At 58.8% G+C, this 24,684-nt stretch overlaps 3 protein-coding genes and 1 long non-coding RNA gene across 9 annotated transcripts in view; 2 read left to right on the forward strand and 2 right to left on the reverse strand.

Moving 5' to 3' along the window:
• The window catches only part of LOC125685661 (sodium/potassium-transporting ATPase subunit alpha-2-like), a gene marked incomplete at its 5' end in the record, with an annotated part of 73,998 nt that overhangs the window by 6,707 nt on the left and 42,607 nt on the right, over positions 1–24,684 (reverse strand).
• Positions 79–2,697, forward strand: LOC125685693 (sperm-associated antigen 4 protein-like). The gene is made up of 5 exons (XM_048928979.1): positions 79–320; positions 407–516; positions 1,047–1,214; positions 1,572–1,661; positions 1,879–2,697. Exons 1-5 carry the CDS (start codon positions 254–256, stop codon positions 2,002–2,004), a joined length of 561 nt encoding a protein of 186 aa, XP_048784936.1. The 5' UTR covers positions 79–253; the 3' UTR covers positions 2,005–2,697.
• LOC125685697 (uncharacterized) lies at positions 2,014–23,493 on the reverse strand. Its single transcript, XR_007373494.1, has 3 exons — positions 23,137–23,493; positions 14,336–14,378; positions 2,014–2,042 (listed from the first exon to the last, which is right to left on the reverse strand). It is a non-coding gene; the product is annotated as an uncharacterized LOC125685697 (long non-coding RNA).
• Positions 12,389–21,260, forward strand: LOC125685685 (sperm-associated antigen 4 protein-like). Of its 6 annotated transcripts, none has more exons than XM_048928970.1 (5): positions 12,389–12,592; positions 12,679–12,788; positions 13,319–13,486; positions 13,844–13,933; positions 20,448–21,260. In XM_048928970.1, the coding sequence occupies exons 1-5, from the start codon at positions 12,526–12,528 to the stop codon at positions 20,571–20,573; spliced, it is 561 nt and encodes a 186-aa protein (XP_048784927.1). In that variant the 5' UTR covers positions 12,389–12,525; the 3' UTR covers positions 20,574–21,260. The 6 variants fall into 6 exon arrangements, 5 of the variants coding, with proteins under 5 accessions (XP_048784927.1, XP_048784926.1, XP_048784925.1 ...); XM_048928969.1 differs by lacking the exon at positions 13,844–13,933 and adding an exon at positions 20,141–20,230; XM_048928968.1 differs by lacking the exons at positions 13,319–13,486; positions 13,844–13,933 and adding exons at positions 19,616–19,783; positions 20,141–20,230.

Consider the following 24,684-nt stretch of genomic DNA (forward strand, 5'->3'; position numbering starts at 1 on the left):
GTCGCTACCCAGGTGTATTTCACTGTGTCTTTGTGGAGATTCCAGAAAATACAGAGAGACACGGAGGCACAGGTCAGTGGCCGTGGGCTCGGACATCCTTCCTCAGTCCTGGCCCCTCGTGCCGGCCAGCACGGAGCTCACAGCCCTCGGGACGCGGCTGGCCTTGCGTGTCAGGCCTCCGGGTGCTGGCAGTCACGCTGAGCTGCGCGCTGACGTGGCCGCGTCCTGACATGGTTTCTTGTCCTTCCAGCGGATGCTGTCTGAGCTGAGAGCACGGCAGGAGTGCTATCAGACGCCGGACTGGGCACGGAAGAGCATTGGTGAGGACACAGGCAGGCAAGCCCTGCTCCCCTCCGCTCCTCCACGTCTGCTGCCTCTCGCACTCATCTCCTCCCCATCGTTACAGGTGCTACCATCGACCTGCACAGAACTTCTCCTACCTACACATTTAAGTGCTGGTTTTGCTGGCTCCACAGTTTCATCGTCCCCGTGAATCCTCCGGATACCATCCTGCAGGTATCGTGGCGGCCATCAGCAGCGCTGCTTGCACCCCTCGCTCCCCCTCGGGGGTCTCCCCTCAGGCCCGGCGCGTTGCTCAAGCCGTGAAGCCCAAGGTCCGATATGGGGCCGGGCGTGCTGGAAATCGGTGCTTCCCCTCACCTGAGCTGAAGCGCTGTGTGTGTGGGGCCCACGCTCCTCAGTCCCAGCCGGGTGAGAGATCTCCTCCCCGCCGACACCGCAGTGCCACAGCCATCCCAGCTGTCCCTCGGTGGGCAGAGCTGGGGGCCGGCGGAGCAGTGCTGGAGAGAGACGGTCCCACTGCGACGCTTTCCCAGCCGCCATCTTCCCCTTGGCGGTGACACTGAGAGCCCCTTTGTCGGGCGGGGAATTCAGGCCCAGTGCTTCTGCCCCATTCCTCACACGTGAGCCACTCTCAAGCACAAGTACGGCCCGCAGACGCTCGCTGCCTTTGCCCTTAGCTGAACCACGAGTGCGGTGGCCCCAGCGCTCTCTCCTGATCCTCTGCTCTCCCATTCTGTTTGCAGCCGGGCGATTCACCAGGACACTGCTGGCCCATGGAGGGACATCAGGGCCAGGTGGTCATCGGGTTGCCAGCTGAAATCCTGCCCTCTTGTGTCATTCTGGAACACGTTGAGCCAGGGCTGACTCCAGCTGCCTCCCCCAGCAGTGCCCCGAAAGAATTTGCTGTTTTTGTAAGTCACTGCTTTGCTCTTTTGCCTGGGATCTGGGCACAGCACAGTGCCGGAGCAGGGACTGGCTTGCTTTTGGGCATCCTCAGAGCCCTGTGTCCCGCCGCCTGCCGAGCACTGCAGTGCCCCAAGGGGATGTTTCCTAAGCTGGAGAGCTGGCATCCTTCTTAAGCCTTGCTCGGCAAGCATCTCGGGCTTCCTGAGCAAACCTCGAGGCCGAGACTGAGCTCCAGCGGAAGCAGGGCCGGGCTGCTGCCCGAGCCCCGGGGCAGGGGGGTGGGCAGCCCCGTGCTGACACAGCGCACAGCTTTGCTCTTGGTGCACGAATCTGAGCGTCCATCCTTGTGCTTTGCTTGCAAGGGGCTGGATGTGGACAGCGAAGAGGAGGTTCCGCTCGGGTCGTTCACCTTCGATGTGCAGAAGGCATTCTTAGACATCTTCCTGCTCCAGGTAGGACAGGGGCAGCACGCCAGGGAGGACGCCTGCTCCCTGCCCCTCCCTGTGCTCCCACAGGCCTGCAACTGGAGCCCTCCGGCTGCACAGCCACGCTCCTCTCGCTGTCTGGAGCTGCTGAGCAACAGGAGCAACTGGCAGGGGCGAGCCGTGGAGCACAGGGTGGGAATTGGAACCCCAGCAATTTCTTTGTTCCTTCCCATTTCCTTTGCAGAATCATCCTGCCAGAGCCTTTCGCCACATCAAGGTTCTGGTGCAGAGCAACTGGGGACATCCAGAATACACCTGCATTTACCGAGTGCAGGTGCTTGGGAAGATGGTGAAAAAACTGACCGTCTGAAATTGGACTTGGAAGATCCGAAATTGAACGTGGAAGATCTGAAATTGGCATTTGTCAGATCTGAAATTGGACTTGGAAGACCTGAAATTGGACTTGGAAGACCTGAAATTGGCATTTGTAAGATCTGAAATTGGCATTTGTCAGATCTGGAATTGGACTTGGAAGACCTGAAATTGGCATTTGTAAGATCTGAAATTGGCATTTCTCAGATCTGGAATTGGACTTGGAAGATCTGAAATTGGCATTTGTAAGATCTGAAATTGGACTTATTGACCAAAAAATAAAAACATCAACATCATCTCGAACCGCGTCTGTGTTGAGATGGGGCGCAGCTCCGTGGGGGGGGCAGCTCCTCATTCCTCTCCAGCCTCCCAAAGCCCTGCGCCGGGCTGGCCGGTGCTCCCCTGACAGCGACACGGCGAGCGCTCAGCAACAGCCGGGCTGAGGCACAGAGCCAGGCGGAGGGGCCGCAGCCTTTCTGGGCTGACACGGGCAGCCGGACGGAGCTCCGAGGAGCCACCGAGCCGCCCAGAGCTCTGGCTGCGGGGAACTGCGGGATCTCCAGGCCGCAGTTATTGGGAGGAAAGCACGACATTCTCACTCTGATTAGCAAAAGAGCTCGGGAGACGTAAACAAGTTCAGCAGACACGGAGGGAGAAAACCCACACAGTGTAACTGTTCATGCCAGACACACCCTGCCACCATAAAAACCGCCATTGGGCCCCGCACAGCCCCGCGGAACCGCACGCAGCCCCTCAGAGCCCCACAGAACTGCACACGGCCCCACACAGCCCCGCTGAAGCCCGCACAGCCTCGCACGGCCTCGCACAGCCTGGCACGGCCCCGAGGGCGCGGCGCGGCGCCGGGACGCCGAGCTTCACGGAGCGCCGCCCTCAGCCGAGCCGAAGCCGCGGCCTCTGCACTTCTTGGCCTTCTCCTTCAGCTTATGGAAGCTCTCTGCGGAAAGACGGCCGGTCAGGGCCCGGCAGCCCGACCGGGGCCGGGGCCCGACCGGGGGCGGGGCGGGGCGTTCCGAGGAGCGGGAAGCGGGAGCAGAGCCTCACCGCCCGCCCGCCCGCCGGGCCTCGGCCGCCCTCACCGTAGCCGTCCTCGTCCATGGCGAACTCCTCGCCCCTCGGCTCGCGCAGACCCACAGCGTCCGCCATCTCGCCGCGCTCCCCACAGCCGCCTTGCGGGGCACGACGAGAAACGCGCGGGAAGCGGAGTGGGGCCTCGCGCCAGAAATGCGTCGGCGTAGCGCACGGGCCGCGGGGCGCCGCCATCTTGGGAGGACGCAGGCGGACGGACGGGGGCGGTGTCATCTTGGGGACGCCATCTTGGGGACGGCAAAGCGGCCACAGAAACGGAGGCGCCCCGTAGAAATCCCACGGAGCTGAGCCCAAAAGCGCACTCACACCCCATAGATAGCCCACAGACACCCCAAGGAACGGTGGCTCACACACACGCAAACACACAGACCCCACGGGTGCCCATGGATGTCCCACGGATACCCCATAGGTGCCCCACAGATAGCCCATGGATACCCCATGGACACGGGAAGCAGGCGGCTCCGTGCCGCGTCGGGTGCTGGAAGCGCAGCTCTGCTCCCTGCTCCTCCCGGCGCTCACAGGAGACTGCAGAGCTCAGACAGCACCGTGCAGCCCCCCCGGCCCCCCGGTCCGGCCCTGGTGCTGCGGGGGGAGTCCGGGGCTGTTTGCAGCGCTATCACTGCGGGGATGCAGGGTGGGAGCGCGGGGGGCTGGCGGAGCTTTGGTGCTGGGGAAGCGCAGCGTTGCGGTTTGCAGGAGGTTCCTCCTGCCATGGTTTGACGATGTTTGGCTGTCAGTATTCCACACCATAACATCACGTCATGCACTGCGGGGTTTGACTTCCGATGCTCCAGTTCCGAATGTTTGTCCGACGGAGAAGAACTGCATTTCCCCAGGAGGCTTTGCGGTCAGCGAGGAGACAGAACTCTGGGCAAGGTCACCTGACGCTTCTTCTCCGTCTGCGCTTCGCCGTCTGCTTTTCTTCACCGCTCAACTGGGCTGCGCTTCTCACCTCAGCGCTGTGTGAGGCCTATCTGCGATTCAGACGCACTCTCTCTCTCTCATCATACTTTGCTAATACGATATTTACTAAGTTAGTTTGTTCCACCTCAGATTATTGCCACAGTTGTCAATTATGTTGGTGTATGGGAACTGCTGAGTCATGGCCTGAACCTCTGATTGATCACCTGAGGTGAGCCTTGAGTCAGCCAGAGGAGCACAGCTGAAGGCAATTCTCCTGTGCTGCCGGAAGGGGTGGAGCCAGGCTCCATCCCTCCTGGACCTATTTAAGAGCTGGCTACCAGAGGGGAAGGATCTCTTCTGGAGATCCCCTCTTTGGTATCTTCTGGTGAGCTCAATCCAAGGGTAAGCTCTTCCACTTATTCTCTTTTGTGATCCTTGTTTGCTTTGCCTTACTCTTTTGATTATATTGCGATTATAACATCTTGATATCTATTGATTATACACAATTATATTGTGATTATAACATCTTGGTTATACACTTGGCGAGCCAGGCAGGCTGAATGTACTGAAATTAACATCATGTCTTTCCTGTGGAATTTCTATAAATGGGTCAAGGGGGAGAACAAAACTCCTCTAGAGAAAATGATTCCAGGGCAGATCCCAGGATTTGAGGGATCGCCCTATTATGAGTTAGCTGCCATCATTGAGAAATGGGGTCCCTTACACGTTATGGGCAATCTCTCCCCATATCGCATGGCAGACTATTTTCAAGGACTTGGCAAGGATGTCCTCACTACCAAAGAAAGACAATTGGCTGCCTCCATGGTGGCATGGCCACTATTAACCGCTTTAAATCATGCGGACTTAAGAAATAATACTTTAGAAACTGAAAATCAGCTTTTGAAAGACCGCATTGAAAAGCTGGAGCACGAACTTGGCGTTTTAACGGGGAAGAAGCCAATTCTACATCTTCCTGTAAGCCAAATTCGTAATATTTCAATAAATGATGACCAGGCTCCTGAATCAACAGACTTCGTTGATCAGGAGAACAAGAAATCCAAATCGGATCTTGAATGTCCAATTCTAACTGATCCACTGGAAGTCCGTCCTGCTGTAACCCAGAAAACAAAAAAAGTACAGGACAGACCGGCAGGGGTGCCGCCTGATCAATGGCCCCCTGCCCAGACTCATTTACACATAACAGCTCGGCCATACACGGCAACAGAATTAATGGACTTAGTACAACGATTTCGGCAGAAGCCCAGAGAAAGTGTGCCAGCTTGGTTATTGAGATTGTGGGATTCTGGGGCAGAAAGTGTCGTGGTGAATGGCCCAGAAATAGCCAAGTTGGCCACCATGACTGTCCATCCTGCTCTCAGACAGAGGTTATATGTAGGTAATCAATATCGTGATGAAAACCATTCCATACTAGAATGGTTAATGGCGGCCTGCCGTATGGTATGGCCGAATAAATCAGACATACCGTTACATACAGGCATGTGGTCCTCCATGGAGGTCCTTCAAAACTATATCCGTGAACTGGGTGTAAGAGAGGCCATCTATGAAGATACATTTGATGGCCCTGATATGGTTAAATTTTCAGCAGGGATGAGAGATTTAATTCTACAGCAAGCTCCCTCCCATCTGTACGGCACCCTAGTTTCTATATTAAAGCCCCTTGTAGCATCAGAAGCCGTAGTCCAGCAGGCTGCCCAGTTAGGTGCCGACTTGGGAGAAACAGAACGCCTGCGGACTAGGTGCAATATTCGGTTTTTAGAGGAAGCAGAGGTCCTGCCGGTAAGTAAAACCAAAATGCCGGCTACTCGAGCTCCTCCATCGGGACCCATCAGGGTATCCCGAAAACAAATGTTTAATGATTTAATTCGGGCTGGGGTCCAATTTGCTAAGATCGACCGCCAGCCCAACCACGTCCTTCTCCAGCTCTGGAGACAACTAAAGGACAATCAAAAATTCCAGAGCTACCCTAAGAAATCAAGGGTAAGAGCTATAGAGAGCGTACCAACAACAACATGGAACCTAGAAGATTTTATTATTCCAAACAGGAAAAAGAAGCCACCTCAGGTGTCTCGGGCCACAATGCCTGAGCCGTCAGAAGCAAAAGAACTGGCCCTAGCACAATTCATGGCATGACAAGGGGTGTTAGTCCCCGTAGGGCCTCCAGACGGGACCGGAGGCCCTATGTAGAATTAACGATTTATTGGTCCCGAAAAAATATTCAGAGAGTGATGGCATTGGTAGACATGGGAGCAGAAACATCAATTATCTATGGAGATCCAAGGAAATTTGATGGCGACAGAGTGATGATTGGTGGTTTTGGGGGACAGAATTCCTGTCACCCAAACACGGTTCAAACTGGGGGTTGGGTGTCTCCCACCCCGGGAGTACAAGGTGCCTATTGCCCCAGTCCAAGAATACATCCTGGGCGTAGACATTCTATGGGGTCTGGCTCTCCAAACAACTGTGGGAGAGTTCAGACTTCGACAGAGATGTATCAGTGTCCGGGCGGTGCAGGCAATATTAAGAGGCCATGCAAAACATGGGCCTGTTTGCCTGCCGAAACCGCGCCGGATTACTAACGTCAGACAGTATAGACTCCCGGGTGGGCAAGATGAAATATCGAGAACGGTGCAGGAATTAGAAAAAGTGGGCATTATAAGACCTGCACACAGCCCGTATAACTCCCCCATATGGCCGGTGCGAAAGTCGGATGGCACATGGAGGATGACAGTAGATTACAGAGAATTAAATAAGGTCACGCCCCCTATTCATGCAGCTGTACCCAATATTGCCTCCCTAATGGACACATTGAGTAGGGAGATAAAAACCTATCATTGTGTCCTAGATCTAGCAAATGCATTCTTCAGCATCCCAATTGCTGAGGAATCGCAAGATCAGTTTGCGTTTACGTGGGGAGGCAGGCAGTGGACCTTTCAGGTCCTGCCACAGGGGTACGTGCATTCACCAACGTATTGTCACAATCTAGTGGCGCGTGACCTGGCTGATTGGACAAAACCTGATGATGTTAACCTATATCATTATATTGATGATCTCCTGTTGACATCCGACTCACTGGAGGCAGTAGGACAGGCAGCAGATTCATTAACTGCCTATTTACAACAGAGGGGATGGGCTATAAATCCCCAAAAGGTGCAAGGTCCAGGCCTGTCCGTAAAATTCCTGGGGGTGGTTTGGTCAGGAAAGACCAAAGTGCTACCCAGTGCTGTTACAGATAAGGTTCAGGCGTTCCCAGTCCCTACAACATCAAAGCAGCTGCAAGAGTTTCTGGGTATATTGGGTTATTGGCGTTCCTTTATACCTCACCTAGCGCAGCTGCTAAGGCCACTATACAGACTCACAAAAAAGGGGCAGCTATGGGACTGGGGGAAAACTGAACAGGATGCTTTCCAACGAGCAAAACTGGCAGTTAAACAAGCCCAGGCATTGGGTATATTCGATCCTACCCTCCCAGCCGAGTTGGACGTTCATGTTACTCAAGACGGCTTCGGTTGGGGCCTGTGGCAGCGCCAGAGTTCTGTTCGGACCCCCATTGGTTTCTGGTCTCAGGTTTGGCACGGAGCAGAAGAAAGATACAGTATGATTGAAAAACAGTTATTGGCTGCCTATTCGGCATTACAGGCAGTAGAGCCAATAACTCAAACAGCTGCAGTTATAGTCAAGACCACTCTGCCAATTCAGGGGTGGGTGAAGGATCTGACCCACCTTCCTAAGACAGGGGTGGCCCAAGCACAAACAGTGGCACGATGGGTCGCCTATCTCAGCCAAAGGAGCAGTCTGTCTTCATCCCCCTTGAAAGAAGAACTTCAGAAGATCCTAGGCCCAGTTACGTATCACAGTGATGCACCAAAAGAAATACTGGTCGCTCCACCAGAGAAGAGTCCCGTTCAGGAGGGAAAATATCCTATCCCTGAAGATGCCTGGTACACAGATGGGTCCAGCAAGGGCAACCCGAGCAAGTGGAGAGCAATAGCGTACCAACCTTCCACCGAGACAATCTGGTTCGATGAGGGGGATGGTCAGAGCAGCCAATGGGCAGAACTGCGAGCCGTGTGGATGGTTATAACCAAGGAACCCGGTGATGGTATCCTGAACATCCAACAGATAGTTGGGCTGTGTACCGGGGGCTCACTCTTTGCATTGCACAGTGGGCCACCCAGGAATGGACTATCCATGCCCAACCAATCTGGGGCAAAGACATGTGGTTAGATATATGGAATACGGTCAAACACAGGACTGTACGTGTCTACCATGTTTCTGGTCATCAGCCCCTACAGTCACCGGGAAACGATGAAGCCGACACACTGGCCCGAGTTTGATGGATTGAGAATTCACCATCTGAGAACATCGCCCGCTGGTTACATCAGAAGCTACGGCATGCTGGACAAAAGACAATGTGGGCAGCTGCTAAAGCATGGGGACTGCCCATACAACTATCTGATATCGTCCAGGCATGCCAGGATTGTGACACTTGCTCCAAGATGAGACCAAGATCGTTGCTCGAAACAACAGCCCATCTTGCTAGGGGACACAATCCTCTCCAGCGATGGCAGGTCGATTACATGGGGCCCCTTCCTCGTTCCGAAGGGGCAAGATACGCCCTGACCTGTGTTGACACTGCAAGTGGGCTACTGCAGGCCTATCCAGTACCGAAAGCAAACCAGGCATATACCATCAAGGCACTCACTAAACTGATGTCTGCCTACGGGACACCTCAAGTCATCGAGAGCGACCAAGGGACTCATTTTACTGGTGCAACGATACAGCGCTGGGCAGAAGAACATAACATCGAATGGCGATTCCACCTGCCATATAATCCAACAGGGGCAGGCCTCATCGAACGTTATAACGGTATTCTTAAGGCTGCCCTGAAGACAGACTCCCAGTCCTTGCAGGGGTGGACAAAAAGACTGTATGAAACCCTGCGGGGCCTGAATGAAAGACCTCGAGACGGCAGACCCAGTGCTCTGAGAATGTTGCAGACGACATGGGCCACCCCGCTTAGGATCCAAATTACGGGCACTGATCATCAGGTAAGACCCCAGATTGGTAATGAAAACAATCTTCTGCTCCCTGCCCCTGAAAACTTAGAGCCAGGTACCCATAAAATAAAATGGCCCTGGAAGGTGCAGGTAGGACCCAAGTGGTGTGGCCTCCTTGCACCTTGGGGGAGACTATTGGAGGTGGGAGGCTCAGTAGTCCCTCCAGTAATAGGTACATGGCCTACTGATATTGTGGTCAACACTCCAATCTTTATCGCTAAAGGGACCCCCATCATGTCCCTGTGGCAGATCAGGACACCTCCTTTGGTGCCTGATATCGTTATGCAGCCGCAGATATCCGGCCAAAAGGTGTGGTACAGGCGGCCAGGACGTGCCCCAGTACAAGCGGAAGTGTTGACCCAAGACAGAAATACGGCCTGTATCTTGCCCTGGAGAGCAGACCTTCCCCTCCTGGTACCTGTAAAACATCTGTATTACTCCCCGTGAATCTGTGAGCCTTCAGGACCACCGGAAGGAACAAAATGCCATCAAGCGTTCCAGTGTTGCTGTCAGATCACGTACAACACCCGGTGATGATCTGCATGGAACTGATGGAACGTAGAATGGACTTGCACCTCAGGACCTCATGCCTCCAGTCACATCATCGAGCACTGGCCCATAGAAGAATATAGACATCCACTAATCATCACTTGTCTTGAACTGTACCAACACACGTCGCGATAAAATTGTATAAGCGTCGCGATATACCGGATCTCTGTATTAGGGAAAGCTTACCCTTTAGTTAACCTGATCATTGGTTCACGCCGTGAAGGGGTGGAGTGTATGGGAACTGCTGAGTCACGGCCTGAACCTCTGATTGATCACCTGAGGTGAGCCTTGAGTCAGCCAGAGGAGCACAGGTGAAGGCAATTCACCTGTGCTGCCGGAAGGGGTGGAGCCAGGCTGCACCCCTCCTGGACCTATTGAAGAGCTGGCTACCAGAGGGGAAGGATCTCTTCTGGAGATCCCCTCTTTTGGTATCTTCTGGTGAGCTCAACCCAAGGGTAAGCTCTTCCACTTATTCTCTTTTGTGATCCTTGTTTGCTTTGCCTTACTCTTTTGATTATATTGCGATTATAGCATCTTGGTTATACAGTTGGGGACCCGTTTCCCTTTTCCGGAGGCACGGATCCGCGGATCCCTCCGCCCCGCTGGTCACGGAACCGGGCCGAACCAGCCCGGAAATCGCTGACAGTTTGGTTGGGGGGGGAGGTGGCAGCGTCCCGAGGGCTGGCACTCAGCGGTGCTGCACTCGGGCTGCCGGGGCTCCGTGCTGAGGACCCGTGGGGCGGTGGGACCGGGAGGGGCGGTGGGACCGGGGGGATGAAGGGACGGCGGGGAACGAGGGGCTGTCCTTACAAAAGCGAGACGCCACTCGGCTGCTGAAGGTGACCTCGGAATGAGTTTTATTTACCAAAGGCGCCAGGAGGTCGGAGAGAACCGGTCCGAATGTAGAGAGAAGTTGGACCGAGGCCGCCAGGGAGGCTGTCAGGCATCGGATGGGTGACGTGGTGGGCGAGCCGGGAATGGATCCCCCGAGTTCCTCGGCCAGTGGCGAAAGGGAGCGTGTCGCATGTGGCCAGGAGGTAGGGCCTGAAAGGGGTCGGAGCTTGGAGAACGTCCACAGCAATTTCTGTCTGTAGGCCGTCCCTTGAGTCCAAAAGGGAAATGTGTTCCGAACCCCTCCATCACCTCCTTGAGCATCCAAGCGAGTCCGAACATCGCGGTGGGGCTGGGGGGGCTGGGAGGTGCCTTCCGACCCAACTCAGGTGCTGAGATCCTGTGATTGATGAAGAAATGCTTCTGTGCGTCACAGGGAGACCCGAGGCTGAACTGTGGCCGGCCCTCCTCTCGGGTCCAGAGTGGGGAGCACAAAATCGCCCTCCATGCCCCCAGCTGCTGGGCGTGCCCTGCTCATGGGCCGGCTGAGCCCCTGCCCTCTGTGACATCACAGCTGCCCTCTGTGACATCACAGCCCGCCAAGGGCTGCAGCTGGCAGAGCCCCAGTGGGCTCAGAGCTTTTGGGATCGTGGTGCTGAGAGGACGTGCCGCTTCCAGGGCTCACCTTCGCTGCGATGGCGAGGAGAAAGGCTGCGACCGCAAGGCGCCCCAGGGCACCTAAGTGCCCCGCAGGGAGCCGGGCTGTCGGCGAGGGCCAGCAGGTCCCCGCTGGGGACACATCAGCGCAGGGGCAGAGGTACGAGGTGGGGGGAACCGGCCGGCGGCATCGGGCCGGGGGCAAGCGCGCACACAGCCCTCGGTGGCCCGGGGAGCGGGGCAGCCGGGGGAAGCCTCTGGTTTGACCCTCACTGCAGCCGGGACGGCGCCGGGGGGCAGCCCAAGGCCCGTCCTCTGGGAGGGCCTCTGCGGAGGCTGCTGCCGCCTGCCTCGGCTCTCACACGGTGGGACCGGTGCTCAACCAGGTTCTTTCCTCCCGCAGAAGCCTCTGTGAGCCGGCGGAAGGGAGCGGGCCTTTACCAGCATCAGGTCCTGCCTCCGCTGGCCAACAGCGTTCAGTGTGGCGTGAAGCAGCCAAAAGAATTGCAAGACGCCTGGCTGCTGCTGCTTCACAGCACAAGATGAACCGCGCCAGAGTGTTCGTCGCACTGTCTCTGCTGCTTCTTGGTGAGTCCCGATGAGCAAACATCCCGCAGCGACCACGGGGCTGTGCTGGATGAGGTCCGTGTGAGCAGAGGCCTTCAGAGGCACTGGAGCACCAGCGCGGCACTTCTGCCTTCCTATCCTGGCCGCCTGCTTGCTCCACAGCTGCTCTCCACCACTGGGTCCCACTCAGCCCGAGAGCTGCTGCGGTCCCCCCAGCGTTAGGATGCGGACCGAGGAGGACCCCACGGCCCCGGTGCCGCTTCTCGAGGACATCCTCGAGTCGGCCTTGCTTTGGCCTCCCTGTAGGGCTGGCATTCTGCCCGCCACGCTGCTTTCGGTGCCGCCGGGTGCAGCCAGGGGAAATGGGAGCAGCGCTGGGGCACCGAGCTGCACCACGGGGCCGCGGGGCTGCAGTGCCCTGAAGGCCGTGGGCAGAGACGTGTCCTCAGCCCGCACCATTCCCAACATCCTCCGCCCACCGGCGGCTTCCCAGGCTCCAAGGAAAAGCCAGCATGGGCACAGCACCAGCAGCAACCCCTGCGCTGACAACCTTCTCTCTGTCTTTCCAGTTGCAGTCGCTACCCAGGTGTATTTCACTGTGTCTTTGTGGAGATTCCAGAAAATACAGAGAGACACGGAGGCACAGGTCAGTGGCCGTGGGCTCGGACATCCTTCCTCAGTCGTGGCCCCTCGTGCCGGCCAGCACGGAGCTCACAGCCCTCGGGACGCGGCTGGCCTTGCGTGTCAGGCCTCCGGGTGCTGGCAGTCACGCTGAGCTGCGCGCTGACGTGGCCGCGTCCTGACATGGTTTCTTGTCCTTCCAGCGGATGCTGTCTGAGCTGAGAGCACGGCAGGAGTGCTATCAGACGCCGGACTGGGCACGGAAGAGCATTGGTGAGGACACAGGCAGGCAAGCCCTGCTCCCCTCAGCTCCTCCACGTCCGCTGCCTCTCGCACTCATCTCCTCCCCATCGTTACAGGTGCTACCATCGACCTGCACAGAACTTCTCCTACCTACACATTTAAGTGCTGGTTTTGCTGGCTCCACAGTTTCATCGTCCCCGTGAATCCTCCGGATACCATCCTGCAGGTATCGTGGCGGCCATCAGCAGCGCTGCTTGCACCCCTCGCTCCCCCTCGGGGGTCTCCCCTCAGGCCCGGCGCGTTGCTCAAGCCATGAAGCCCAAGGTCCGATATGGGGCCGGGCGTGCTGGAAATCGGTGCTTCCCCTCACCTGAGCTGAAGCGCTGTGTGTGTGGGGCCCACGCTCCTCAGTCCCAGCCGGGTGAGAGATCTCCTCCCCGCCGACACCGCAGTGCCACAGCCATCCCAGCTGTCCCTCGGTGGGCAGAGCTGGGGGCCGGCGGAGCAGTGCTGGAGAGAGACGGTCCCACTGCGACGCTTTCCCAGCCGCCATCTTCCCCTTGGCGGTGACACTGAGAGCCCCTTTGTTGGGCGGGGAATTCAGGCCCAGTGCTTCTGCCCCATTCCTCACACGTGAGCCACTCTCAAGCACAAGTACGGCCCGCAGACGCTTGCTGCCTTTGCCCTTAGCTGAACCAGGAGTGCGCTGGCCCCAGCGCTCTCTCCTGATCCTCTGCTCTCCCATTCTGTTTGCAGCCGGGCGATTCACCAGGACAGTGCTGGCCCATAGAGGGACATCAGGGCCAGGTGGTCATCGGGTTGCCAGCTGAAATCCTGCCCTCTTGTGTCATTCTGGAACACGTTGACCCAGGGCTGACTCCAGCTGCCTCCCCCAGCAGTGCCCCGAAAGAATTTGCTGTTTTTGTAAGTCACTGCTTTGCTCTTTTGCCTGGGATCTGGGCACAGCACAGTGCCGGAGCAGGGACTGGCTTGCTTTTGGGCATCCTCAGAGCCCTGTGTCCCGCCGCCTGCCGAGCACTGCAGTGCCCCAAGGGGATGTTTCCTAAGCTGGAGAGCCGGCATCCTTCTTAAGCCTTGCTCGGCAAGCATCTCGGGCTTCCTGAGCAAACCTCGAGGCCGAGACTGAGCTCCAGCGGAAGCAGGGCCGGGCTGCTGCCCGAGCCCCGGGGCAGGGGGGTGGGCAGCCCCGTGCTGACACAGCGCACGGCTTTGCTCTTGGTGCACGAATCTGAGCGTCCATCCTTGTGCTTTGCTTGCAAGGGGCTGGATGTGGACAGCGAAGAGGAGGTTCCGCTCGGGTCGTTCACCTTCGATGTGCAGAAGGCATTCTTAGACATCTTCCTGCTCCAGGTAGGACAGGGGCAGCACGCCAGGGAGGACGCCTGCTCCCTGCCCCTCCCTGTGCTCCCACAGGCCTGCAACTGGAGCCCTCCGGCTGCACAGCCACGCTCCTCTCGCTGTCTGGAGCTGCTGAGCAACAGGAGCAACTGGCAGGGGCGAGCCGTGGAGCACAGGGTGGGAATTGGAACCCCAGCAATTTCTTTGTTCCTCCCCATTTCCTTTGCAGAATCATCCTGCCAGAGCCTTTCGCCACATCAAGGTTCTGGTGCAGAGCAACTGGGGACATCCAGAATACACCTGCATTTACCGAGTGCAGGTGCTTGGGAAGATGGTGAAAAAACTGACCGTCTGAAATTGGACTTGGAAGATCCGAAATTGAACGTGGAAGATCTGAAACTGGACTTGGAAGACCTGAAATTGGCATTTGTCAGATCTGGAATTGGACTTGGAAGATCTGAAATTGGATTTGGAAGACCTGAAATTGGCATTTGTCAGATCTGAAATTGGACTTGGAAGATCTGAAATTGGACTTGGAAGATCTGAAATTGAACATGGAAGATCTGAAATTGGCATTTGTCAGATCTGAAATTGGCATTTGTAAGACCTGAAATTGGACTTGGAAGATCTGAAATTGGACTTATTGACCAAAAAATAAAAACATCAACATCATCTCGAACCGCGTCTGTGTTGAGATGGGGCGCAGCTCCGTGGGGGGGGCAGCTCCTCATTCCTCTCCAGCCTCCCAAAGCCCTGCGCCGGGCTGGCCGGTGCTCCCCTGACAGCGACACGGCGAGCGCTCAGCAACAGCCGGGCTGAGGCACAGAGCCAGGCGGAGGGGCCGCAGCCTTTCTGGGCTGACACGGGCAGCCGGACGGAGCTCCGAGGAGCCACCGAGCCGCCCAGAGCTCTGGCTGCGGGGAACTGCGGGATCTCCAGGCCGCAGTTATTGGGAGGAAAGCACGACATTCTCACTCTGATTAGCAAAAGAGCTCGGGAGACGTAAACAAGTTCAGCAGACACGGAGGGAGAAAACCCACACAGTGTAACTGTTCATGCCAGACACACCCTGCCACCATAAAAACCGCCATTGGGCCCCGCACAGCCCCGCAGAACCGCACGCAGCCCCTCAGAGCCCCACAGAACTCCACACGGCCCCACACAGCCCCGCTGAAGCCCGCACAGCCTCGCACGGCCTCGCACAGCCTGGCACGGCCTCGAGGGCGCGGCGCGGCGCCGGGACGCCGAGCTTCATGGAGCGCCGCCCTCAGCCGAGCCGAAGCCGCGGCCTCTCCGCTTCTTGGCCTTTTCCTTCAGCTTATGGAAGCTCTCTGCGGAAAGACGGCCGGTCAGGGCCCGGCAGCCCGACCGGGGGCGGGGCGGGGCGTTCCGATGAGCGGGAAGCGGGAGCAGAGCCGCACCGCCCGCCCGCCCGCCGGGCCTCGGCCGCCCTCACCGTCGCCGTCCTCGCCCATGGCGAACTCCTCGCCGCTCGGCTCGCGCAGACCCACAGCGTCCGCCATCTCGCCGCGCTCCCCACAGCCGCCTTGCGGGGCACGACGAGAAACACGCGGGAAGCGGAGTGGGGCCTCGCGCCAGAAATGCGTCCGCGTAGCGCACGGGCCGCGGGGGGCCGCCATCTTGGGAGGACGCAGGCGGACGGACGGGGGCGGCGTAGCGCGCGGCGCCATCTTGGGGACGGCAAAGCGGCCACAGAAACGGAGGCGCCCCGTAGAAATCCCACGGAGCTGAGCACGAAAGCGCACTCACACCCCATAGATAGCCCACAGACACCCCAAGGAACGGTGGCTCACGCACACGCAAACACACAGACCCCACGGGTGCCCATGGATGTCCCACGGATACCCCATAGGTGCCCCACAGATAGCCCATGGATACCCCGTGGACACGGAAAGCAGGCGGCTCCGTGCCGCGTCGGGTGCTGGAAGCGCAGCTCTGCTCCCTGCTCCTCCCGGCGCTCACAGGAGACTGCAGAGCTCAGACAGCACCGTGCAGCCCCCCCGGCCCCCCGGTCCGGCCCTGGTGCTGCGGGGGGAGTCCGGGGCTGTTTGCAGCGCTATCACTGCGGGGATGCAGGGTGGGAGCGCGGGGGGCTGGCGGAGCTTTGGTGCTGGGGAAGCGCAGCGTTGCGGTTTGCAGGAGGTTCCTCCTGCCATGGTTTGACGATGTTTGGCTGTCAGTATTCCACACCATAACATCACGTCATGCACTGGGGGGTTTGACTTCCGATGCTCCAGTTCGGAATGTTTGTCCGACGGAGAAGAACTGCATTTCCCCAGGAGGCTTTGCGGTCAGCGAGGAGACAGAACTCTGGGCAAGGTCACCTGACGCTTCTTCTCCGTCTGCGCTTCGCCGTCTGCTTTTCTTCACTGCTCAACTGGGCTGCGCTTCTCACCTCAGCGCTGTGTGAGGCCTATCTGCCATTCAGACACACTCTCTCTCTCTCATCATACTTTGCTAATACGATATTTACTAAGTTAGTTTGTTCCACCTCAGATTATTGCCACAGTTGTCAATCATGTTGGGGACCCATTTCCCTTTTCCAGAGGCACGGATCCGCGGATCCCTCCGCCCCGCTGGTCACGGAACCGGGCCGAACCAGCCCGGAAATCGCTGACAGTTTGGTTGGGGGGGGAGGTGGCAGCGTCCCGAGGGCTGGCACTCAGCAGTGCTTCACTCGGGCTGCCGGGGCTCCGTGCTGAGGACCCGTGGGGCGGTTGGACCGGGAGGGGCGGTGGGTCCCGGGGGTATGAAGGGACGGCGGGGAACGAGGGGCTGTCCTTACAAAAGCGAGACGCCACTCGGCTGCTGAAGGTGACCTCGGAATGAGTTTTATTTACCAAAGGCGCCAGGAGGTCGGAGAGAACCGGTCCGAATGTAGAGAGAAGTTGGACTGAGGCCGCCAGGGAGGCTGTCAGGCATCGGATGGGTGACGTGGTGGGCGAGCCGGGAATGGATCCCCCGAGTTCCTCGGCCAGTGGGGAAAGGGAGCGTGTCGCATGTGGCCAGGAGGTAGGGCCTGAAAGGGGTCGGAGCTTGGAGAACGTCCACAGCAATTTCTGTCTGTAGGCCGTCCCTTGAGTCCAAAAGGGAAACGTGTTCCGAACCCCTCCATCACCTCCTTGAGCATCCAAGCGAGTCTGAACATCGCGGTGGGGCTGGGGGGGCTGGGAGGTGCCTTCCGACCCAACTCAGGTGCTGAGATCCTGTGATTTGATGAAGAAATGCTTCTGTGCGTCACAGGGAGACCCGAGGCTGAACTGTGGCCGGCCCTCCTCTCGGGTCCAGAGTGGGGAGCACAAAATCGCCCTCCATGCCCCCAGCTGCTGGGCGTGCCCTGCTCATGGGCCGGCTGTGCCCCTGCCCTCGGTGACATCACAGCTGCCCTCTGTGACATCACAGCTGCCCTCTGTGACATCACAGCCCGCCAAGGGCTGCAGCTGGCAGAGCCCCAGTGGGCTCAGAGCTTTTGGGATCGTGGTGCTGAGAGGACGTGCCGCTTCCAGGGCTCACCTTCGCTGCGATGGCGAGGAGAAAGGCTGCGACCGCAAGGCGCCCCAGGGCACCTAAGTGCCCCGCAGGGAGCCGGGCTGTCGGCGAGGGCCAGCAGGTCCCCGCTGGGGACACATCAGCACAGGGGCAGAGGTACGAGGTGGGGGGAACCGGCCGGCGGCATCGGGCCGGGGGCAAGCGAGCACACAGCCCTCGGTGGCCCGGGGAGCGGGGCAGCCGGGGGAAGCCTCTGGTTTGACCCTCACTGCAGCCGGGACGGCGCCGGGGGGCAGCCCAAGGCCCGTCCTCTGGGAGGGCCTCTGCGGAGGCTGCTGCCGCCTGCCTCGGCTCTCACACGGTGGGACCGGTGCTCAACCAGGTTCTTTCCTCCTGCAGAAGCCTCTGTGAGCCGGCGGAAGGGAGCGGGCCTTTACCAGCATCAGGTCCTGCCTCTGCTGGCCAACAGCGTTCAGTGTGGCGTGAAGCAGCCAAAAGAGCTGCAAGACGCCTGGCTGCTGCTGCTTCACAGCACAAGATGAACCGCGCCAGAGTGTTCGTCGCACTGTCTCTGCTGCTTCTTGGTGAGTCCCGATGAGCAAACATCCCGCAGCGACCACGGGGCTGTGCTGGATGAGGTCCGTGTGAGCAGAGGCCTTCAGAGGCACTGGAGCACCAGCGCGGCACTTCTGCCTTCCTATCCTGGCCGCCTGCTTGCTCCACAGCTGCTCTCCACCACTGGGTCCCACTCAGCCCGAGAGCTGCTGCGGTCCCCCCAGCGTTAGGATGCGGACCGAGGAGGACCCCACGGCCCCGGTGCCGCTTCTCGAGGACATCCTCGAGTCGGCCTTGCTTTGGCCTCCCTGTAGGGCTGGCATTCTGCCCGCCACGCTGCTTTCGGTGCCGCCGGGTGCAGCCAGGGGAAATGGGAGCAGCGCTGGGGCACCGAGCTGCACCACGGGGCCGCGGGGCTGCAGTGCCCTGAAGGCCGTGGGCAGAGACGTGTCCTCAGCCCGCACCATTCCCAACATCCTCCACCCACCGGCGGCTTCCCAGGCTCCAAGGAAAAGCCAGCATGAGCTCAGCACCAGCAGCAACCCCTGCGCTGACAACCTTCTCTCTGTCTTTCCAGTTGCAGTCGCTACCCAGGTGTATTTCACTGTGTCTTTGTGGAGATTCCAGAAAATACAGAGAGACACGGAGGCACAGGTCAGTGGCCGTGGGCTCAGACATCCTTCCTCAGTCCTGGCCCCTCGTGCCGGCCAGCACGGAGCTCACAGCCCTCGGGACGCGGCTGGCCTTGCGTGTCAGGCCTCCGGGTGCTGGCAGTCACGCTGAGCTGCGCGCTGACGTGGCCGCGTCCTGACATGGTTTCTTGTCCTTCCAGCGGATGCTGTCTGAGCTGAGAGCACGGCAGGAGTGCTATCAGACGCCGGACTGGGCACGGAAGAGCATTGGTGAGGACACAGGCAGGCAAGCCCTGCTCCCCTCAGCTCCTCCAACGTCTGCTGCCTCTCGCACTCATCTCCTCCCCATCGTTACAGGTGCTACCATCGACCTGCACAGAACTTCTCCTACCTACACATTTAAGTGCTGGTTTTGCTGGCTCCACAGTTTCATCGTCCCCGTGAATCCTCCGGATACCATCCTGCAGGTATCGTGGCGGCCATCAGCAGCGCTGCTTGCACCCCTCGCTCCCCCTCGGGGGTCTCCCCTCAGGCCCGGCGCGTTGCTCAAGCCGTGAAGCCCAAGGTCCGATACGGGGCCGGGCGTGCTGGAAATCGGTGCTTCCCCTCACCTGAGCTGAAGCGCTGTGTGTGTGGGGCCCACGCTCCTCAGTCCCAGCCGGGTGAGAGATCTCCTCCCCGCCGACACCGCAGTGCCACAGCCATCCCAGCTGTCCCTCGGTGGGCAGAGCTGGGGGCCGGCGGAGCAGTGCTGGAGAGAGACGGTCCCACTGCGACGCTTTCCCAGCCGCCATCTTCCCCTTGGCGGTGACACTGAGAGCCCCTTTGTCGGGCGGGGAATTCAGGCCCAGTGCTTCTGCCCCATTCCTCACACGTGAGCCACTCTCAAGCACAAGTACGGCCCGCAGACGCTTGCTGCCTTTGCCCTTAGCTGAACCAGGAGTGCGGTGGCCCCAGCGCTCTCTCCTGATCCTCTGCTCTCCCATTCTGTTTGCAGCCGGGCGATTCACCAGGACAGTGCTGGCCCATGGAGGGACATCAGGGCCAGGTGGTCATCGGGTTGCCAGCTGAAATCCTGCCCTCTTGTGTCATTCTGGAACACGTTGAGCCAGGGCTGACTCCAGCTGCCTCCCCCAGCAGTGCCCCGAAAGAATTTGCTGTTTTTGTAAGTCACTGCTTTGCTCTTTTGCCTGGGATCTGGGCACAGCACAGTGCCGGAGCAGGGACTGGCTTGCTTTTGGGCATCCTCAGAGCCCTGTGTCCCGCCGCCTGCCGAGCACTGCAGTGCCCCAAGGGGATGTTTCCTAAGCTGGAGAGCCGGCATCCTTCTTAAGCCTTGCTCGGCAAGCATCTCGGGCTTCCTGAGCAAACCTCGAGGCCGAGACTGAGCTCCAGCGGAAGCAGGGCCGGGCTGCTGCCCGAGCCCCGGGGCAGGGGGGTGGGCAGCCCCGTGCTGACACAGCGCACGGCTTTGCTCTTGGTGCACGAATCTGAGCGTCCATCCTTGTGCTTTGCTTGCAAGGGGCTGGATGTGGACAGCGAAGAGGAGGTTCCGCTCGGGTCGTTCACCTTCGATGTGCAGAAGGCATTCTTAGACATCTTCCTGCTCCAGGTAGGACAGGGGCAGCACGCCAGGGAGGACGCCTGCTCCCTGCCCCTCCCTGTGCTCCCACAGGCCTGCAACTGGAGCCCTCCAGCTGCACAGCCACGCTCCTCTCGCTGTCTGGAGCTGCTGAGCAACAGGAGCAACTGGCAGGGGCGAGCCGTGGAGCACAGGGTGGGAATTGGAACCCCAGCAATTTCTTTGTTCCTCCCCCTTTCCTTTGCAGAATCATCCTGCCAGAGCCTTTCGCCACATCAAGGTTCTGGTGCAGAGCAACTGGGGACATCCAGAATACACCTGCATTTACCGAGTGCAGGTGCTTGGGAAGATGGTGAAAAAACTGACCGTCTGAAATTGGACTTGGAAGATCCGAAATTGAACGTGGAAGATCTGAAATTGGCATTTGTCAGATCTGAAATTGGACTTGGAAGACCTGAAATTGGACTTGGAAGACCTGAAATTGGCATTTGTAAGATCTGAAATTGGCATTTCTCAGATCTGGAATTGGACTTGGAAGATCTGAAATTGGCATTTGTAAGATCTGAAATTGGCATTTGTCAGATCTGAAATTGGACTTATTGACCAAAAAATAAAAACATCAACATCATCTCGAACCGCGTCTGTGTTGAGATGGGGCGCAGCTCCGTGGGGGGGGCAGCTCCTCATTCCTCTCCAGCCTCCCAAAGCCCTGCGCCGGGCTGGCCGGTGCTCCCCTGACAGCGACACGGCGAGCGCTCAGCAACAGCCGGGCTGAGGCACAGAGCCAGGCGGAGGGGCCGCAGCCTTTCTGGGCTGACACGGGCAGCCGGACGGAGCTCCGAGGAGCCACCGAGCCGCCCAGAGCTCTGGCTGCGGGGAACTGCGGGATCTCCAGGCCGCAGTTATTGGGAGGAAATCACGACATTCTCACTCTGATTAGCAAAAGAGCTCGGGAGACGTAAACAAGTTCAGCAGACACGGAGCGAGAAAACCCAGAGAGTGTAACTGTTCATGCCAGACACACCCTGCCAACATAAAAACCGCCTTTGGGCCCCGCACAGCCCCGCAGAACCGCACGCAGCCCCTCAGAGCCCCACAGAACTCCACACGGCCCCACAAAGCCCCGCTGAAGCCCGCACAGCCTCGCACGGCCTCGCACAGCCTGGCACGGCCTCGAGGGCTCGGCGCCGGGACGCCGAGCTTCACGGAGCGCCGCCCTCAGCCGAGCCGAAGCCGCGGCCTCTCCGCTTCTTGGCCTTTTCCTTCAGCTTATGGAAGCTCTCTGCGGAAAGACGGCCGGTCAGGGCCCGGCAGCCCGACCGGGGCCGGGGCCCGACCGGGGGCGCGGCGCGGCGTTCCTGGGAGCGGGGAGCAGAGCCGCACCGCCCGCCCGCCCGCCGGGCCTCGGCCGGCCTCACCGTCGCCGTCCTCGTCCATGGCGAACTCCTCGCCGCTCGGCTCACAGCGGCGCCATCTCGCCGCGCTCCCCACAGCCGCCTTGCGGGGCACGACGAGAAACGCGCGGGAAGCGGAGTGGGGCCTCGCGCCAGAAATGCGTCGGCGTAGCGCACGGGCCGCGGGGCGCCGCCATCTTGGGAGGACGCAGGCGGACGGACGGGGGCGGTGTCATCTTGGGGACGCCATCTTGGGGACGGCAAAGCGGCCACAGAAACGGAGGCGCCCCGTAGAAATCCCCCAAAAGCGCACTCACACCCCATAGATAGCCCACAGACACCCCAGGGAACGGTGGCTCACACACACGCAAACACACAGACCCCACGGGTGCCCATGGATGTCCCACGGATACCCCATAGGTGCCCCACAGATAGCCCATGGATACCCCATGGACACGGAAAGCAGGCGGCTCCGTGCCGCGTCGGGTGCTGGAAGCGCAGCTCTGCTCCCTGCTCCTCCCGGCGCTCACAGGAGACTGCAGAGCTCAGACAGCACCGTGCAGCCCCCCCGGCCCCCCGGTCCGGCCCTGGTGCTGCGGGGGGAGTCCGGGGCTGTTTGCAGCGCTATCACTGCGGGGATGCAGGGTGGGAGCGCGGGGGGCTGGCGGAGCTTTGGTGCTGGGGAAGCGCAGCGTTACGGTTTGCAGGAGGTTCCTCCTGCCATGGTTTGACGATGTTTGGCTGTCAGTATTCCACACCATAACATCACGTCATGCACTGCGGGGTTTGACTTCCGATGCTCCAGTTCGGAATGTTTGTCCGACGGAGAAGAACTGCATTTCCCCAGGAGGCTTTGCGGTCAGCGAGGAGACAGAACTCTGGGCAAGGTCACCTGACGCTTCTTCTCCGTCTGCGCTTCGCCGTCTGCTTTTCTTCACCGCTCAACTGGGCTGCGCTTCTCACCTCAGCGCTGTGTGAGGCCTATCTGCCATTCAGACGCACTCTCTCTCTCTCATCATACTTTGCTAGTACGATATTTAGTAAGTTAGTTTGTTCCACCTCAGATTATTGCCACAGTTGTCAATTATGTTGGTGTATGGGAACTGCTGAGTCATGGCCTGAACCTCTGATTGATCACCTGAGGTGAGCCTTGAGTCAGCCAGAGGAGCACAGCTGAAGGCAATTCCCCTGTGCTGCCGGAAGGGGTGGAGCCAGGCTCCATCCCTCCTGGACCTATTTAAGAGCTGGCTACCAGAGGGGAAGGATCTCTTCTGGAGATCCCCTCTTTTGGTATCTTCTAGTGAGCTCAACCCAAGGGTAAGCTCTTCCACTTACTCTCTTTTGTGATCCTTGTTTGCTTTGCCTTACTCTTTTGATTATATTGCGATTATAACATCTTGGTTATACACTTGGCGAGCCAGGCAGGCTGAATATACTGAAATGGTGAAAAATATACTGATGGTGAAAAAACTGACCGTCTGAAAGTGGACTTGGAAGATCCGAAATTGAACGTGGAAGATCTGAAATTGGCATTTGTAAGACCTGAAATTGGACTTGGAAGACCTGAAATTGGCATTTGTAAGATCTGAAATTGGCAGTGGTCAGATCTGAAATTGGCATTTGTAAGATCTGAAATTGGACTTATTGACCAAAAAATAAAAACATCAACATCATCTCGAACCGCGTCTGTGTTGAGATGGGGCGCAGCTCCGTGGGGGGGGCAGCTCCTCATTCCTCTCCAGCCTCCCAAAGCCCTGCGCCGGGCTGGCCGGTGCTCCCCTGACAGCGACACGGCGAGCGCTCAGCAACAGCCGGGCTGAGGCACAGAGCCAGGCGGAGGGGCCGCAGCCTTTCTGGGCTGACACGGGCAGCCGGACGGAGCTCCGAGGAGCCACCGAGCCGCCCAGAGCTCTGGCTGCGGGGAACTGCGGGATCTCCAGGCCGCGAGAGGAAATGGGCCGGCTTGATCGCCGAGGTCCGCGGCTCGGAGCTGTCTCTGTCTCTGGCAGAACCGCCGCGACTTTTAGCGAGGTACGGGGGGATTGAATCGCTTTCCTCATCGAGGATTCCCGCGGCAACCACGCGGACACCGCTCTCAGTCGGGCTAGTCTCGCGAGAGCAGCTGACGCAGCGCGGGCGTTGCCTAGGCAGCGGCGGGAGATTTAAACGGGCGCAAACCGGAAGCGGCCCTTGATCGCCATTACAAAAAGCCCTCGAGAGGCTCCGCAGAGGAGGTTGTACAGCTCTCTCCCAGGCTGCCTTTACGTGGTGCTTTTGTAAGGTACCCCTGTCTGCACTCCCCTGCAAGGAGTCCTGTTATTGCTATTGGTGGTAAGTGCCAGGGCACTGAGTGAACCCGGCAATAGTGTGAGGGTAGGGGGCAGCAGGGCAGGGCTGATCACTTGCACCCCTTTGGGACTTTCTTGTTGAGTCAGTGAGCCTGCTGGTAGCCATGGGTGCACCCCGGCAGAAGGCTTCAAACACAAAAACTGTGAAGAGCCATGCAGAGGTCCCAAGCATGCGCAGCAGAAAGACAGTAGCCAAGAAGACGGTCCAGAGCCAGACTGAGGTCTGGTGCATGCATAGAGGGGAGAACAAGGGTATGAAGTGTGTGGCGACTCAGACAGAGATAACATCACGAGATGCAGTGTGCAGGTCACTGGCTGTGAGGAGTGCCACAGCCTGGCCTTTGCAATGCCACAGGAAGGAGGCAGCACTTGTACAAGGTGTGAGCAATTGAACGACTTGCTCAGCCTTGTGATTAACCTGAAGGAGGAAGTGGAGAGGCTGAGAACTATAAAAGAGTGTGAGAGGGAGATTGACTGGTGGTGTCAGTCCCTCTCAACCTCAGGTTCTCGGCACACAGACGAGGCTCCTCACGGAGCACGTCCGCCCCTGCCACCTTACAAACACCTGGTAAAGGGGAACCAGGCAGCTGACAGCGTTTCAGTGAGCCCCCTGTCCTCTCTTCCCCCTAACAGCAATTTGAGAAGGGAGGAGGAGTGGAAACGGGTACCTGCTCGGCGGAGGGGGCATCCCCCATCCCGACCATCCCCGGCTCCCCAGGTGCCTCTGCGTAACAGGTTGGAG

This window comes from Lagopus muta, chromosome 29 (genome assembly GCF_023343835.1).
Source record: "Lagopus muta isolate bLagMut1 chromosome 29, bLagMut1 primary, whole genome shotgun sequence".
Lineage (NCBI taxonomy): Eukaryota > Metazoa > Chordata > Aves > Galliformes > Phasianidae > Lagopus > Lagopus muta.